This window comes from Cololabis saira, chromosome 3 (genome assembly GCF_033807715.1).
Source record: "Cololabis saira isolate AMF1-May2022 chromosome 3, fColSai1.1, whole genome shotgun sequence".
In the NCBI taxonomy this organism is placed as follows: domain Eukaryota; kingdom Metazoa; phylum Chordata; class Actinopteri; order Beloniformes; family Belonidae; genus Cololabis; species Cololabis saira.
The window spans coordinates 15,611,264-15,626,847 of record NC_084589.1 but is presented as its reverse complement, the minus strand read 5'-3'; the positions used below and the strand labels follow the sequence as shown (position 1 = coordinate 15,626,847).

Genomic DNA, 15,584 nt, shown 5'->3' with positions numbered 1-15,584 from the left:
GCATATCATCAGCAAGGCTCGTGTATGAAGAAAGATCACAATTTCAAATGTTTATTTTACTAGATCTTTATAAATTACAAGGACAGTGACAGTGTCTCCCCCCTCCTGGCCTCACTCCCTCCTCTGCCCCCGATGACAGATTTCTCTTGGAGAGGACATCAGACTTGAGGCTCTGAAGTTCACTCTGACTGGCTTGATGACGTCCTGAGTTACGGCGGGAACTTCCTGTTGGTCTGCATCACTTTCCTCTTTCCTTGGAGTGAAGGGATCTGCGGTGCGAGCTGTGGCATGCTGAGGGTCAGCGTGGAAGAGGGAGCTCCGATGCGTCGTCATGGCTCCGCCACTGACCCCCAGGACCATCTTCTGACCCGGGCCCGTCTCCACCAGGAAGTGCACCGCCTGCTGCTGCTTGTAACTCTCTCTGCGGATGCTGTCGGTCTCTGACAGCGTCAGCCTGGCATACATTGCACACAATTTCAGTAACACACTAAAGCACAGTCATCATCATGTCCCTCAAACTACTTTTAAGGGTGAATCCATCCTCAAAAATTAACTACTGCTTCAGTCTTTACTAGATGGAACTTGGAGACTGTTTTGCTGGTGTTTTCAACCCGTCACATGCATGACAGATCAGATCCAGAAGATTTTACCTTCCTGTTATCTCCATGTCATGTTTTTACAGTAACAGGCCAGGGCTCCTACCAAAGTAGTACACCAGAAAGCAGTATGCTGTTTCAGTGGGTCATGCTGCCATCTACAAAGATGCAAACAACCTACTTGTACTGAGGCCTTGTCTGGAGGACCAGGCTCAGCCAGCAGCTGTGGTAGCTCTCTTTCTTCCAGTGATTGTCCTCTTGAAGTTCGCCGTAGGAGTTCACCAGGTCGGAACCTCCTGTGCTCACACAGTGCATGGTGGGATTGTGTGAAGAGCTTAGATGTCAGTAACCGGCTCACTTCTCCAAAGCTAATGTCCACTTTAACCAGATCCTACTAACGGGGACCAAAATTCAAGCAAAGGAACACAGGACACTGTCAAATCACAGCTGACATGTGTTTCTGTGGGTACCAAGCAGTCTGAAAGGAGTTTATGTGGGCACTGCAATGTCTTAAATATCCAGTCTTGTTTCTATTTTTACTCCTCTGTGTCATATTGTTATGAATGAAGAGAACGTCCCCTCTTGGGATGCCCTGCAGGTTGGTTTTCGCTTGAAAAGTAGCTTTTACTCTTTCCATGACACGAGCCAACTGAGCACTGAACTGTGGACATCATGTATTAAACTCACAGGAGTTGAGACTGTTTGTTTCATACGCTCGTAGATAAAAATGGATGGTCGGTTTGGAAAATGGTACCATCATTGAGGTCATTACTGACATGACATCACTGTCATGGGGAGCAACTCATCCATAGAACTTATTTCTTTGTTGAGCATGTCCATAGTTATTGATTTAAGGACAATAACTCGCTAATGTGCAGGATTGAGATGGAGTTAAGCATCATCTCATCCATCATCCCAATCTTTGAATGTATTCCCATGTTGCAGGACATAGATACACCCAGATCAGTGACTGGCTTACATAATAAATGCAAAACAGCATCAGTCTGCACATCATGATCATGTAGACACTCCAAAAATGTTTTCGATTGCATGTCAGGAGATTCCATTTAGTCTCTGAATGTGGACTTTGATTGAAAAAAACAAAAGAAAACAAAGAAAAAAAGCTGACAGTGAACATTGTTGAAGTTCATGAGTTACGCAGGATTTCTGTTTGTATTCTTAGACATGGACGTAGCATACCAACAATGAACTTAGAGCTGCAGCATCACATATGAGACGTGCCGGTCCAGCATTCTCGATGAGACATTCTTCCACAGGAGGACATCAGCAGCAGTGATAATATCCAGCTAAGTGAAACTGAATCAGAGGGCGTGCGATGGTGTGACTCAGCCAGTGGAAGCTATGCTGGACTCCTCCCAGCAACAACAGTGTGCTGCTTAATTTAATTTGATACAGTCTCCAAAGTATGATCAGTGATTATTGCTAAAAACACCAACAAACACTTGAGAATGTCAGTTTTCTAGTATGTATGCCGTCAGAACTCAGTTGAATCTTACTAATAACTTCAGTGAAATATATATTGTTGCAGTATATCCCCCCTCCCCCACCATACACAAAAAGAAAAAAAAACAGGGTATAAGACTTTTGAGTTTTGGAGAAATGAACTCTTGTAACAATCTTCAGTGGAGCAGAGTGTTAGTAGTGTCTGTTTATTCCGTGCTTCAGAGGATTTGCATTGTTTTCTGCTTTGTTTTGCCTTAAATGCATCATCTGACCCCCCTGGACCTTCTACATATCAGACATCAGACTGCGGAGACAGAACATGATGGAGGTGTGGAGGGACAGGAGAGGGCAAGGCTTGGTTGCGAACCTTTGGCCACTGTGGTGGGGGGTTTACGGGGGTCGGGGACAAAAAGGGACTGGGCTGGGGCATAGATCTGAGCCCAGTGTTGACCCGCTCCATCATCTGCTCAGTGAATTTCAGGTGGAGGAGGGAGAAGGGGAGTGGGAGGAGCACGATGACCTGTCACAGATTTGTAAGGGTAGGAACATATATATCCACATCTGAAGATTTCCACACAGAGGTTGAGGTACAAAGACCCACTGGAGATTCCCTCTTCATTCCACCTCCTTCTCCTGCTCTGCATGTGTGAGGTGAGGTACCGGTATATAATAATCTGAGAGTTGGTACTGGTCGCTACATCTTTCAAAACAGTACTGTAGTTTTTTCTTTTCTTTTTTTATGGTTGTTTTGTAAATCTGTGTCAAACCTATACAATTTATTTAGCTTAAAATAAATGTCTTGGATGACTTTAACCAATGATTCAAGTCATCGTGCTGAACATACTAAAGAACACAGTAACACCTGAACCCTGAGAAACCATTCGCTGCACATATCACCATCCTCGTATCCTCGACTCTCACACATAAACCTCAATTTATTCCGTTATGCTGCAGACACTAAATCAGTCATTATGTGTCAATCAGGAGCTTATATTCTCAGCTGAGAAATCAATCTGTTATCTCAATGAGTCCCATCTCAATGGAAAAGCTGAGCATGCACGGCTTCATAGCTGTGGCAGGACAGTCAAAAGCCATAATTGCTTTTCAAATCACAACATTAAGGACAAGGTTTATACAGTGGGGAAAATAAGTATTGAACACGTCAACATTTCTCTCAAAAAACATATTTCTAATCAAGCTATTGACATGAAATTTTCACCAGATGTCGGCATCAACCCAAGTAATGCACACATACAAAATCCAAACATTTAAGTCCATAAATTAAGTTATGTGTAATAAAGTGAAATGGCACAGGGAATAAGTATTGAACACGCTTACTGAAATGTATTTAATACTTCGTGCAAAAACCTTTGTTGGTGATTACAGCCTCAAGACGCATGAAGAAAAGGGGTAAAAAGGTCTGGAAAGCCAAGAAAACAGCTGGAGTTTGTCAGTATTTAGAAAGTTAACCTGTCCCCTATTAGTGCAAAGTAATATCAGCTGGTTCAGTCCTGATTGATGCCTTTTAAAAAGGTTTCTCACCAGCAAGGTGTTAGACAAGAAGAGCTGTCCAAAGACCTACGCAACCTTATTGTTGCAAAACACACTGAAGGCATTGGTTAGAGGCGCATTTCTAAACTTCTGAAAGTTCCAGTGAGTATCATTGGGGCCATCATCCGGAAGTGGAAAGAACACGGCATTACCATAAAGCAGCCACGGCCAGGTGCTCCTCGCAAGATTTCAGACAGAGGAGTCAGGGGTTCTCCAACAGCCCAGGACCACTCGTGAAGAGCTTCAGAAAGACCTGGAATCAGCAGGTACCGTTGTTTCAAAGAAAACAATAAGTAATGCACTCAACCACCATAGCCTCCATGCACGCACACCACGCAAGACTCAATTTTTTAAGAAGGAGCATGTTGAAGCTCGTTTGGAGTTTGCGACACAACATTTGGATAAACCCATGACATTCTGGGAGAACATACTCTGGTCAGATGAGACCAAAATTGAACTCTTTGGATGTCATAAGACACAACATGTTTGGAGGAAAAATGGCACCGCACATCACCCCCAAAACACCATGCCAACAGTCAAGTTTGGAGGTGGAAGCATCATGGCGTGGGGCTGTTTTTCAGCATGTGGTACTGGTAGACTTCATATCATTGAAGGAATAATGACTGGAGAAAAGTATCAAGACATCCTTGATCAGACCCTGCTGTTATCTGCCAGGCTGCTGAAGATGAAAAGAGGGTGGATCTTTCAGCAAGACAACGATCCCAAGCACACAACCAAGGTTACACTCAACTGGTTGAAGAAAAAGAAAATAAAGCTGCTAGAATGGCCCAGTCAATCATCAGACTTGAATCCAATTGAAAATCTTTGGAAAGAACTGAAGATCCGGGTTCACAGAAGAGACCCCCGAAACCTTGAAGCTTTGAAGGCAGTTTGTGTGGATGAATGGGCCAAAATCACACCTGAGCACTGTATTCGACTGGTTTCTCTGTACAGGAGGCGTCTTGAGGCTGTAATCACCAAGGTTTTTGCACGAAGTATTAAATAAATTTCAGTAAGCGTGTTCAATACTTATTCTCTGTGCCATTTCACTTTATTACACATAACATAATTTATGGACTTAAATGTTTGGATTTCTTTGTATGTGTGCATTACTTGGGTTGATGCCGACATCTGGTGAAAATTTCATGTCAATAGCTCGATTGAAAATATGTTTTGAGAGAAATGTTGACGTGTTCAATACTTATTTTCCCCGCTGTAGATTGCAATGCATAACGATGGCGCCATTAATATGGATATGATGGCAGCAGTTTTCCCCTACAACAGCAGTCATTCAAGTGTTTCTGAAGATGAGGGGACTGACTTGTACTGGAAGTCTGACATGTAAAGTTATAAAAGACAAAAAAATTATATAGATCCACGCTTTGTCTTTTTTTCCCATTTGATTTATTGCAAATGATTCAAAGATTATGCAATCAACATCTTTCTGTTATAAAAGTGACTTGGTTTTTAGTTTGACAGTCTCAGATGAGATGCAAAAACCGTCTAGGTATTTTCCACTGATCTCACACATTAACTATGTACTATGTTTACAGAGTTAAGTTAGGATGCATGCCTGATATTCACATATTTATTCAGTTCGAAAAAAACAAATAAAGAAAAAAAAAAAAAACCACACACGTATTATTCACTGAATGATGGACTGAAATAAGCCATTTTTTGCATCAAACTGTAAATGTCAGTAGCTGAACCAGCCGGGCCTCTTCCTGGGCCTCTCCACAATCCTCTTGGCGTTGTCCTCCTCTTTTGCCGTTTCACCCTCATACAACACGACAGTCTCCACAGCCGGGGCCCTCAGCGGACCACCTTCCATCCCGCGGATCTGTGCACGGATCAGACCAGTCTCCTTGCACACTTTGGCGTAACAGAACCCACACAGGACGTGTTTCTGCTTCAGGTGACCACACTCTGTACATGGCTCGATGTTATTCTGAGAGAAACGGTGGAAAGATGCAGAAAAAGGTGCTTTTGATGACAAGTATATCTTAGTCACTTTTACAAAGCAACTACTACATGCTAACTACAACTAACTAACTAACTAACTACAACTAACTACATGCAGACCAGAAGAGCTGTGACCGTTAGTAATCCTCACAATAGTTGATGCCTTTTATGCTCTTACGTCAATGAAAATCAGGTAATTCAGATTTTTTTTTAAAGCAATAATAATTATTTACATTGCAAATTATGATTTGAACTCATTTTAATGTTGTTACGATTTTATAAATAAAAACAAATGTATATCCTTCAAACAGATATAGAAGTTAAACAATAGGAAACAAAGTATGCATGCATACAATGGTTACAGCAGTTTCAGAACTATTCAATGCTGTTCGTTTCAGTTACAGTCCAAATGTAGTTTCCTCTGGTGAGTGAATATTTTTATGCCGTGCCAAGTGAATTATTGTTGAACATTTTTGTTTTTTGTTTGCTAAAAGCAAGAAAATGTTCACGTAACAGCATGACTGCAAGTATGCATACCGGCTTCTTTAGATTAAGAGTCAGCCAACCTAAAAATTGAGACACAATTTATTATCATGTTTAGTCTAAATAACAGCTGAAGCTGCACACATTGATTCATCCATCATTCATCTTTTTTTTCTTTAGTCATTACTTTCTCAAATATCTTTTTATCCCCAGCCATAATGTCCACTGCAGTTGTCTGAGACGCTTCCTCGCTGTTGATGTGTGACATAGTGCCGTAAAAGAAACAGAAACAGACATAAATATAAAGGTTGCAGTGCATTATGGTGGATAAACTGAAATGCAGCAGTAAATAAAAAGGTTTTCAACCTTGATTTACAGCAATTGAGAGTTTTACAAGTCCTGATGCATTCTGGGAGTTTGTTCCACGGGTGAGGGGCATTAAACCTGAACACTACCTCACCGTGTTTGGTTCTAACTCTGGGTAGAGAAAGTAGGCGTGACCCTGACGACCTGAGGGTTCTGGTTGGTTCATAATGGACCAGGAGACCAGAGATGTATTTTGGGCTGAAACCATTCAGAAATGTATTAACCAACAGCAGATTTTAACGTCTATTCTGTGACAGACAGGAAGCCAGTGTAAAGATCTAAGAGCTGGAGTTATATGGTCCACTCTCATGGTCTTAGTGTTAAAATTGAGGTCTGAGTCCAGAACTACTCCCAGATTTCTGGCTTGGCTCTTTGTTGGTAGCTTAACTCCTTGAAGCGGAGTGCTGACTTTTAATATTTGTTCTTCGGCTCCAAACATGATTATTTCTGTTTTGTCTTCATGTAACTGAAGAAAATTCTGGCACATCCACGCTTTAATTTGATAAATGCATTTAGTCAATGTTTAAATTGGATTATAGTCTCCAGGTAAGATGGTTACCTGTATATAGATTTGTGTGTTATTTACATAGTTATGGTAACACATTTTGTTCTTTTTTCTTAATTTGAGCAAGTGGGAGGATATTGATGCTGAACACCAGAGGCCCCAGAACTGAACCTTGAGAACTCCACATTATTTTTGTTAGCTCAGGAGTTGCAAGAGTTGACTGGGATGGGAGTCAAAAGGTACTTTGGGTTGTTTTGCTTCCTATTAGTAATCAAATCTTCCTTATATTTTCAGATGAAAATCCTCCTTTGTCCTTAGCCAGTGTTGCAGTTTCTTTACAAGCTTTTCACTGCACTTCAGTGTTCTGTGAACCTTTTCTATTTTGAGTTGGAAACAAAGTCATTTTCAGTGTCAGAAAACAAGATGGCAACAATTAAGTGCATTAGTTTTGGTAGTGAATCGAGATCATTTTTCCCTCCTTATAATTTTTACATAATGCTTCACTCTGTTTATCAGATAAACAAAAAGAATGCATAAACCCCTAAAGGGAAAATGAATTAAATGAAAGAGTTTTTCTCAATTGTTCTGTACATGAAAATAATGGGATTCAAGTTGAACAAATCATCTTTTTTATCCTTCCAAAACCCCTGACATCGTCAATGCTTTTGATGAAAACTACCCAGTATGGTCTGGACGAGATTTCATCCATATTCTTATAAAACCGAACCTCTGGGTGGTAGAATATTAATGGCTTAACATTTGTACATGTTTGCATTGGGGCTGGGTTTGTAAATAGAAAGCAAATGCTGTTGCGATTGAATGAATTAAGAATCAGAGGAATGTGTCCAGCTGTTTGCAGATTACTTAGTTGGTTAGTTAATATTTATTTTGGTCAATCACAAACAAAAATCAACAAACAAGATAACACAGGGTTTTTCCCTGGTCAACATTGTGATTATTTGACCGAAAAGGTCTGGGCTTGAAGCATAAAGCTTATCTTGCCCACCTTTTAACTGAATAGAATATACAAAAAGAACAAATGAAGTATCATAAGTCTACACAAAATAATAATAATAATAATAATAATAATAATAATAATGACGATGATGATAGTAATAATAGCAATAATAATGATGATAATAATAATAATAATAATAATAATAATGATGATGATGATGATGATGATAATAGTAATAATATTAATAATAGCAATAATAATGATAATAATAATAATGATAGCTCTGAAAACAGAAAGTGAAAAGATGCTAAGGAAACCGACAAAACTAATTTAAATTGTCATTTTATCTCATGCATGTGTACATTCTTCTTTGTTTGCTTATTGTGTTTCTATATATGTGTCCATACTTCATTAAAGGCAACTATCAAAGTAACACCAACAAAGTTAATGTGGTTTTAGACTCTACCTTGACTTGTATGAGTTTTCTGAAGTCTCTCCTCCTGGTGCGGTTCACCTCGATGGTGCGTCTCTTCTTGGGTGCTGCCATCCACAAGATGCTGTCCAGGAGGCCGGGGGGGTCCTGGTCCTGCTGATCCTGGTCCTGCTGATCCTGGTCCAGCTGATCCTGGTCCAGCTGATCCTGGCCCAGCTGAGGCAGCAGGCTGGGAGCGTTCACTGCCAGCGCCGGAGCTGGACATACAAGGGAGACAAGGTTCAGGTAAATGTCCAACAGATCGCTGATGAGCGCAGCTATGACAGAAGCCTGAATTATGGTTCCGCGTTAAATCGACGCAAAGCCTACGCCGTAGGTACGCGTCGCCGCGTAACCTACGGCGTAGGCTCTGCGTTGGTGTAACGCGGAACCATAAATCAGCCTTGACTCCGTCAAGTAATGTAGCTCTATCCATTAAACTCACCGAGGTGTGTCTCTACTCCAGCCACCTGCAGAAGTCTGCTTTCAATACGAAGCAAAGAGCACCTGAGGTTGTGCACCAACGCTGCTAAATTCATCATGGTCTCGGTAGAGGAACTTATTTAGTTTCACACATGTAAACCTTCACGGTCACCCAGGCTCGCTGCGTCAATGAGCAGCGACAATACACGCTCACTTCCAGTCTCCAAATATCGCGAGACCTGACGTTTGCCGTGTAGCGACATCTAACGGAGGAAACTGTTAACTGCATCCACCTAAACCACATATAAGTGTGTCCAAACTCTTGGTCTGTACTATATATATATATATATATATATATATATATATATATATATATATATATATATATATATATATATATATATATATAGAGCTATGTTAAAAAAAACATGTTAAAATATCTTCAAATATTTTAGAAGAGAAACATATGTGCCAGTTAACCAACATAAAACCCCAAATGAGTTTCTAACCTCTTTTCTTTACAGTGATGCAAATCAACCTCTCTTCATTTATAACCACTACAATTTTTCATGTTGTTCTATATATTTTGTGAAATAAATGGTGCTGTTTCCTCAGCTTTTGCTGGTGCCGGTTTTCAGGCCACATGCGACAATTTGCTTTTTGCAAGAACGCGTGAATCTGAAAACATTCATCTTAAATTGTCAGTGTAAATTTATTAAATTATTACTAATTTAATTAATAATAATAAAATTATTATTATTATTAATTACCACGGTTTACCAAAGGTTTACCATATATATATATATATATATTTATATATATATATATATATATATATATATATATATATATATATATATATATATATATATATATATATATATATATATAAAGGCCATTATATCTGGGGTTAATGCCCAGTACAGTCTCGACAGGGGGCGCCATACACTGTAACCGTCCCTGAATCGCTGCACTCAATCAGCCGTAGAAGAAGAAGAGCAACATGGCGGAACGTGGCTACAGTTTCTCCCTCACCACATTCAGGTGAATTTAGTTTAAATTTTCATTAAATCATACGGCTAACCAAAGCATGTAAGGTTTAGTGTTTCTATGTTAACTAACGATTTGATTGAATGAACGAGTACCTGTTAAATGTATGCAGAGATGCCGTTCCGGAGCTGTTGTGGCTCATGCACTGTCATCGCCGCATAATGAATCAGCTAGCATCGACTGTTAGCACGGCGGCTAACTGGTTCAACATCCTACTGTCGAAATATTTAGTATAATATCACGTTAACGGAACAAAATTGTATGTTGTGAGGCAAACAGACAGGAGAGAGACTGTTGTAGACGATACCCCGTAAGAGACTTAGCTTGAATAAACTTCAGAGATGAGTCGGTTATTTCTGAGTTTGCTTTCAGTTTCGGCTTTGCCGATCATCGCATCTGAGGCTGGTTTTCCGACATGGATAGAAGTTGTGATTGAATGTGACCTCGTTGATTTCACTCAGCATCCTGTGTTTCCTCCCGTAGTCCCTCTGGTAAACTGGTCCAGATTGAATATGCACTGGCAGCGGTTGCAGCTGGAGCTCCCTCAGTTGGCATCAAAGGTAAAAGTAGTGGAGACAATCTGTCGGGCTCATAGAAATTGAACAGATTTTGAAGCAAAAGTCGATGCATTTTTTTCTGAATAAAGAATTAAACACAGTTTAATTGAATGAGATGTTATATTAATGACCTGACTGGTACCAACTATAATCATGACAACAGAGGTGTCAAGTAACGAAGTACAAATACTCCGTTACCTTACTTAAGTAGAAATTTTGGTTATCTATACTTCACTGGAGTAATTATTTTTCAGACAACTTTTTACTTTTACTCCTTACATTTTCACACAATTATCTGTACTTTTTACTCCTTACATTTTAAAAACAGCCATTTCATTTCGGCCTTTAAAAAAACACTATCCAGTTAAATTGCTCCATCCGGATAGAGTGAATTTGGTTGTAGTTGTGGCACAGATGTTCTTGTCCAGTTTTGTTCTTACATCCCTCAAATTCCTGCAACTAAACTTGGATGTATATTCCAATAAAGGTTAGGATAAATGATAACATGCCTCTGAAGTTTGACTTTTTGCACCATTACAATACTTATAGGCAACTATTCATCATATCTTCTGCTCTCTGAAACACATGTTAATGCTCAATAGTACACATATATGGTTCTTTAATATATTTGCATTACACTAAGATGCATTCATTTTCAATGAATTTTGTCCTTAAAGGCTTTTTTCCCCCTTACATTACTTTTACTTTTATACTTTAAGTAGTTTTGAAACCAGTACTTTTATACTTTTACTTGAGCAAAAAACTTGAGTTGATACTTCAACTCCTACAGGAGTATTTTTAAACTCTAGTATCTATACTTCTATCTGAGTAATGAATGTGAATACTTTTGACACCTCTGCATGACAACAAATAGATATAATTGCACTTTTAGTGGGCTTTGTAGTGTCTAAAAAGTATATCAACAACAGTAGAAGATTATATCTTTATATATGTATATGGTGATCAAAATACACTGAAAATGTACTTTGAATATCAAATATAAAATAGCTGAGATATTAACAGGTGTTTGTTTTTTTCACGGGAAGAGAATTTCACGAACTCATGCACCTTTTTAGTTTTCTTTGTCTTTCTCTATACAACATACAGCAAGAACTGGTCATCAAATACCAGTTTAAAATCCGGGTAATAATAATAATAATGCCATATCGCGCCTAACGGCCCCTCCGACCACCACCAACATTCATACACATTCAAACACATTTACACACATTCACACGGGGCAAGGTGGGTAAGGTGTCTTGCCCAAGGACACTACGTCAGCAAACTGGGACAGAGCGGGATTCGAACCGCCGACCTTCCGATCATTGGACGACCCGCTCTGCCACCTGAGCTACTGCCGCCCCACAACTATGCATGCTTTGTGTCAGCAGTGTGGACACTATAATAATTATCATGACCGTTATTGTTACAACTGTTGGTGTAAAAGAAGTTAAAACACAGTGCTGTGAACTGAAATGTGTAAAGTTATACCTAAAATTCGTCAACATTACCTAAAATTTATCAACATTTTCTACAATAGTGGAGCATTGTTTTACATTTCTTAATTTGTACATGAAAAACTTAATTACTTATATATTAACCAAATTTTCCACGTCCATACCTGTTATTTTAAAGACTGAAGTTCTAACATTTTTCCAGAAATGAGGAATCAGTGTAAAAGCTGTGGAAGACTAGACTGCTAACTGTGAATTTCTTTCAGCTTCCAATGGAGTTGTCCTGGCAACAGAGAAGAAACAAAAGTCCATCCTGTATGATGAGCAGAGTGTCCACAAAGTGGAGCCCATCACCAAACACATAGGCATGGTCTACAGTGGCATGGGGCCTGACTACAGGTGAGCCCAATCTGTGAACTTGGATAAATCTTATTTTTTATCTTGACTGTGAAATACTGCATATAATGGCTTCCAAATTAGAGTTAAGACTATGATCTTATTTTCCTGGCAGGGTTTTAGTGCGACGAGCCCGAAAACTGGCACAGCAGTACTTCTTGGTGTATCAGGAGCCAATTCCTACAGGCCAACTTGTGCAGAGAGTGGCCTCTGTGATGCAGGAGTATACACAGTCTGGGTGGGTGTACAGCAAACACATGCTAACCCCTATTCTGATGTTACATGTTGTGTATATTAAGAAGTAATACAAGTGTTTGTTGGACCTATTTTGGAATTGACCTGGGGTGATTCTTTTTTTTCTTCTTTTTATCTGCCCCTTCATGTTCCTCAAATTAATGTTACACTTCCAAAAATACTTTGTCCATTTTGTAATTAATACGGCTGGTGTACCAATGTGTGTGCTACATTTGTATAAAGTTTATTTTTCCTCCAATTTTAGGGGAGTTCGTCCATTTGGTGTTTCCTTGCTGATAGCTGGATGGGATGAGGACCACCCCTACTTGTTCCAGTCGGACCCATCTGTATGTCATTTATGATTACATTTGCAGCTAGTCTTCTGTTATTGACATTTTCAAAGCTTGAAGTTAAATGATTAGGTTATTATTAAAATCTCAAAGTAATGTAACAAACTTGACAATGTTTTTTCTCTTTTGACTGGCAGGGTGCATATTTTGCATGGAAAGCCACGGCCATGGGAAAGAACTATGTTAATGGAAAAACATTCCTTGAAAAAAGGTATGAGTTTTAAATGATCCTTTTAATAATAAATATCATATGTAGCATAGTGAATCTGGACATGGATTTCTTTACACTGAGCTCATTACATTGAACTGGTTTGGATTTGTATTTGGTCCTCAGTGGCCCCCAGCAGGGCTGTGTCGATAATGCTATTATCTAACTGAAAAAGACACAGATGTAAATTGTATTTGCTGAGTTACATTTAAATCATGGCTCTAAGCATTTTTTTGAAAATATGAACGTGTTGCACTTTTGTCAAATAATCATCAGTGGGATAATAACACATTTTCAGCTTCAAAATATTATTTTGATTTGCAAAATATGGCAGTAACAAAAATCATAAATTCACATAACTGCGCAACTTCACGACTTGCGCGTCATATGACATGAGGATGAAGAATACACTCGTGACATGAAAATCTGTCACAGTATTGGTGTTGATGGGGTCTCTGATATATTTGGATTGAACTATTTACATCCAAACTGTAGATGTTTAACAGTGGTGAGGTATTGTGCTGCTGCAGCCTTGTCAAATTCAGTGTGTTCTTTATAATGGACCTCACTGGCCAAAACGGCTGCCACATAAACTGTAGTTCATGGGCCGCACCTCCTTATTGTAGGAAGTGGGGATAAATATGTACTACAGACAAATTTGTTTGAAACTGATGTTAAATAAAAGTATTGACTAGCAGGGCCACTTTCTTTTTATATTCAGGGTTCCTACGGGTGCTTGAAATCCTTGAAAGTGCTTGAATTTCAATGTTGTGTTTTCAAAAATCATAAATTCACACAACTGAGGTACACGAACTGTTCATTGTTCTCCAGGTATAACAATGACCTGGAGTTAGAAGACGCCATCCACACAGCCATCCTGACGTTGAAGGTAAATCATTTTAATCAGGAATATGTGAAGCATGTCAGTCATTCGTCAGTGTCATCTGTTTTCTCTTTCATCAGAGGTTATTGACATTCTCCTGCATTTTCTGTTTCAGGAGAGTTTTGAGGGTCAGATGACAGAGGAGAACATTGAAGTGGGAATCTGCAATGAGGCAGGCTTCAAAAGACTCACCCCAGCAGAGGTGAAAGACTACCTGGCAGCCATTGCGTGAACGCAGCCTCCCTGATGGCGGGGCTCTCTGGCCATATCTCAAGACAAAGATTACCAGCGCAGTAGACAACAGTCTCATGATACATTTTTGCAAACTACAGTTTTTCAGTGACTTTGACCTCATTGTTTTATGCTCCACAAAAATAAAAGTATGCTGGCAGTGACCTCTCTCCGTGTTCAAGATTATTAATACAGTAGGACAGATTTAGCCTAATGATCATTGCCCCTTATCTCGTCATTACTTAAACAGGATAGTCTGCATGAACCTGTTTATATGATGATACTGTTTTTGGGTCAATGTGGCTGCCACAGGCACATACGACTGGATTGTCATTGGTTGTGAGAATGGGTTAAAAAAAACAGTTTTCTATGTCTATTACATTCCCTTTGTTAAATTTGGGGCCGTTGTCTACTGTGCAGAGTTAAAAGGAATGTGGGCTGTGAAATGTAAAATCTCAAGCATTGTCCTTAATCCTCAATTTCTTTTTGCTCGTTAATGTTCTGCTGTAGCTATGAGCATGATATATGGCCCTGCTTAAAAAGAAAACAAAAAAATGTAGGTAGTGGCAGTCAAACCTTATTTTCACCTTTCCCACCGGAATATTTTGTATTCATCTTCATCAATTATCAAACATTAGAAAAGTGAATAAACTAAAGGAAGCAAGTGGGTAGGATCTAATGGACAGTCTTGAGATTTTGCAGTAAACATCTATTTGCCTGTACAACTGTTTTACATGATGTACTCATTTTTTTCAGAGTAGAAACACTTCTTCAATTTGTATTTTTCTCTGGCATGTGCCACTTATTCAAATAAAAGTTGGTGAGCCAGCATTGACTCATTATTTTAAGTATGTATGCATGGGTGCAGATCTCGGGGGGGACATGTCCCCCCCAATTTCTGAAAAACATGAATTGTCCCCCCCAACAAAAATACCCTAAATTATTCAAAATTGAACAAATGTATTTTCAGACTTAAAGGTTGAATATGTAGAATATTTATTAAAAATATATTTCTAAAAAAATAATACATCCACGGTGCGTTTTGAGGTGTACAGAATGAAAGCAATGGGTCCTTTTTTTTTTTTTTTTTTTAGAACCATAAGGTGTTAAAACTTGATCAGTTAGTTTAAACAACTTGTTTAGGGCTCCATGTTTCATCCATATATCAATTGATCGTGCATAAAGTAGTCCCATAGGATAAAAGGAAGATGGTGAGAAGAATTTGAGATGAGTAGACACTACATGCCCAAAACCCTTAAAATTATGATTTACGAATATAACAGTTAAGTAAGCAGAGACACACACTGTTGGCTGTTTAGGACAAATAAACAAGAAAGGTAAGCACAATAAATGATTCCCTGTGCGGTATTTTTTGGCGAGCCTTTACCAATTTATGGAATGGTATGAGTTGCATATTGGCTAAAAATTAAAATCACGTTGG

The 15,584-nt window shown here is 39.0% G+C and overlaps 3 protein-coding genes and 1 non-coding gene across 4 annotated transcripts; 2 read left to right on the top strand and 2 right to left on the bottom strand.

Moving 5' to 3' along the window:
- Positions 1 to 111: 111 nt before the first annotated feature.
- Positions 112 to 911, bottom strand: zmp:0000000930 (telethonin). Its single transcript, XM_061718236.1, has 2 exons — positions 778 to 911; positions 112 to 454 (listed from the first exon to the last, which is right to left on the bottom strand). The coding sequence occupies exons 1-2, from the start codon at positions 909 to 911 to the stop codon at positions 112 to 114; spliced, it is 477 nt and encodes a 158-aa protein (XP_061574220.1).
- Positions 912 to 5,005: 4,094 nt separating this feature from the next.
- mrpl32 (mitochondrial ribosomal protein L32) lies at positions 5,006 to 8,991 on the bottom strand. Its single transcript, XM_061718234.1, has 3 exons — positions 8,803 to 8,991; positions 8,352 to 8,575; positions 5,006 to 5,559 (listed from the first exon to the last, which is right to left on the bottom strand). The coding sequence occupies exons 1-3, from the start codon at positions 8,897 to 8,899 to the stop codon at positions 5,308 to 5,310; spliced, it is 573 nt and encodes a 190-aa protein (XP_061574218.1). The 5' UTR covers positions 8,900 to 8,991; the 3' UTR covers positions 5,006 to 5,307.
- Positions 8,992 to 9,722: 731 nt separating this feature from the next.
- Positions 9,723 to 14,972, top strand: psma2a (proteasome 20S subunit alpha 2a). Its single transcript, XM_061716345.1, has 8 exons — positions 9,723 to 9,824; positions 10,314 to 10,390; positions 12,108 to 12,240; positions 12,353 to 12,475; positions 12,737 to 12,818; positions 12,959 to 13,032; positions 13,861 to 13,918; positions 14,028 to 14,972. Exons 1-8 carry the CDS (start codon positions 9,784 to 9,786, stop codon positions 14,142 to 14,144), a joined length of 705 nt encoding a protein of 234 aa, XP_061572329.1. The 5' UTR covers positions 9,723 to 9,783; the 3' UTR covers positions 14,145 to 14,972.
- LOC133441221 (small nucleolar RNA SNORA5) lies at positions 13,555 to 13,687 on the top strand. The gene has a single exon (XR_009782424.1). It is a non-coding gene; the product is annotated as a small nucleolar RNA SNORA5 (small nucleolar RNA).
- Positions 14,973 to 15,584: the final 612 nt, after the last annotated feature.